Genomic DNA, 2,165 nt, shown 5'->3' with positions numbered 1-2,165 from the left:
TCGTCTTCGGGGCTAGGGATCAACCGTAGCATGCTTATTTAGTCTTTCTAGTTTCACCCCTTTCGAATGTTTTCAGAGAAATGAATGAGAAAGAGTTGCGTTGGGAGTGAGTCTTCAAATTAGTCTTTGATGACAGAAAAGCTTCAGATTGGGAATATTCTTTTTTTAAATTCAAAGAAAGAAAAAGAAAAAGAAGAAAAAAAAAGAAGAAGCAACAAACGGATTAGTAGAGTGCAACACTGCCTTAGACACAACGCGTGAGAGTGGACAAATTCATGCAGAAAGGAAGCTTCAAGGAAAGTTGAATTTCGGATAAATTAAGCTACTTCTCCCCCATATCTCTAAAGGAACCTTCCTGGAAACTGTTCCAAGTAAATAAAATAAAAATGCCACGTTGGAGCAACACATACATCCTTGAATCAGAGCCACATACTCCAGAATAATAGAAGAAGTGGTGCCGTATCATACCCTCACTATATATGTACTCCATAATAACACCTTCTTGGTATTACAAACTCATCTTGCATTTGGGTTCAGAGGGCTTCTCGCAGAAATGGACACCAAAAGCAATAGAAGCGAGTACGAAGATCTGTTGCCAGTGATGGCAGAGAAGCTAGATGCCGACACGTTCGTCTCAGAACTGTGTGGGGGATTTCAGCTGCTTGCAGACCCAGCCACCAGGTTGATAACATCAGAAAGTCTAAGGAAGAATTCGGCACTCTTGGGGATGGAGGGGATGAGCGAAGACGATTTGGATGCGATGATCAGAGAAGGAGATCTTGATGGAGACGGAGAGCTCAATGAGAGAGAATTCTGTATCCTAATGGTTAGGCTCAGCCCTGGGATGATGCGAGATGCAGAAACATGGCTTGAGAAGGCGCTCGATCAAGAGTTGGGACAGCCCTCTGTTTAGTTGCTCATGATGAAGTCAATGACTGATGAGATGATCCTACATTTAAACAACAATCAAGAAAGAAATTGTTTGCTGGCTTCAGTTAGACATAGAATCCTTAAAAGCTAAATCACCTGTAATCGAGAAAGCCACTCTTTCTTTTATCATTGGTAATGAAGTGATCCAGGTGAAACTTACAAATCACTGTACAGATTAAACTTGAAGTCGTCCCAACTAGGAAGGGCGGCTAAACTGCATTACTGGCACTCCTCATGCTTTTTTACCAGCACCTATCATTGGTAATGAAGTTTTGGCACGCAGTACCAGCATATTAGCCCATACCCCAGAATCAAGAACTAGTATACATTCTTTTCTTTATTTTCATCCCAACTTCTTTTTCCTTTATTAAGAAGAAGAGACCCCAAGAGGAGCCTTAATCTTTGAATTAATTAGAATGAGACCCCAAGAGGAGCCTTAGTGATAATTGGATGAATTATCAGACCTGGGAGGGATATAGAAGAATAAAAAATATGAATTCACAAAGAATTGGGCCTAAGTGTAATTTATTTAAAATTGTAAAATAGGCTAATTTTGATAACTTAGGGTATCGATTTTGAGCACAAAAATAAGTCAAATCAAATCAAATTGGGTCAAGCTCAATACTGGTCATCATAGACGAGGTTATAATGAACTTGTGGGATTCAAGTTCACCGGAAATTGACATGCAAATTAAAAAATCATTCAAGTTTGAAGTCGATTGAAATGTGTGATAAGTTGATTGGACAACCTACTTTGAACCCAACCAAAATCCAAATGAGATTGGATTGCAATGAATTAAAAGATAGGTGTCAAAATAGGCATACTTGAGAACACAATGATACAACTAGATTAACAATCACCAAAATCCAAATGAGATTGGATTGCAATGAATTAAAAGATAGGTGTCAAAATAGGCATACTTGAGAACGCAATGATACAACTAGATTAACAATCACGTGTTGAATAGAAAATAATTGATCTCAAGAGATTGTGAAAAGAAGTTGCCTGGGACATGAAGAATAACTTAGATAAGCCACTTTGAGCCAAAATTCAGAGCAAGCGATTAAGAATTGGATGAAATAATTTTATAACACACAAAAACGGCATGGAAGAGAACATATTGATACTTTTAACGGCAATTTCCAACAATAGATGAACAAGATATTGAAGTTGAAAACTTATAGAATAAACTAAAGAAAACCAAGGGAAATCATTGAAGGCACTAGGCAATTCA

General features: G+C 37.9%; 1 protein-coding gene across 1 annotated transcript; it reads left to right on the top strand.

The window, feature by feature from the left end:
• Nucleotides 1-493: 493 nt before the first annotated feature.
• Nucleotides 494-1,248, top strand: LOC127802443 (calcium-binding protein KIC-like). Its single transcript, XM_052338265.1, has one exon. The coding sequence runs from the start codon at nt 554-556 to the stop codon at nt 911-913; it is 360 nt and encodes a 119-aa protein (XP_052194225.1). The 5' UTR covers nt 494-553; the 3' UTR covers nt 914-1,248.
• The last annotated feature ends 917 nt before the right edge of the window (nt 1,249-2,165 follow it).

This window comes from Diospyros lotus, chromosome 5 (assembly GCF_014633365.1).
Source record: "Diospyros lotus cultivar Yz01 chromosome 5, ASM1463336v1, whole genome shotgun sequence".
Classification (NCBI taxonomy): Eukaryota; Viridiplantae; Streptophyta; class Magnoliopsida; order Ericales; family Ebenaceae; genus Diospyros; species Diospyros lotus.
The sequence above is the reverse complement of the archived record's forward strand: the minus strand, read 5'-3'. Positions and strand labels throughout refer to the sequence as shown.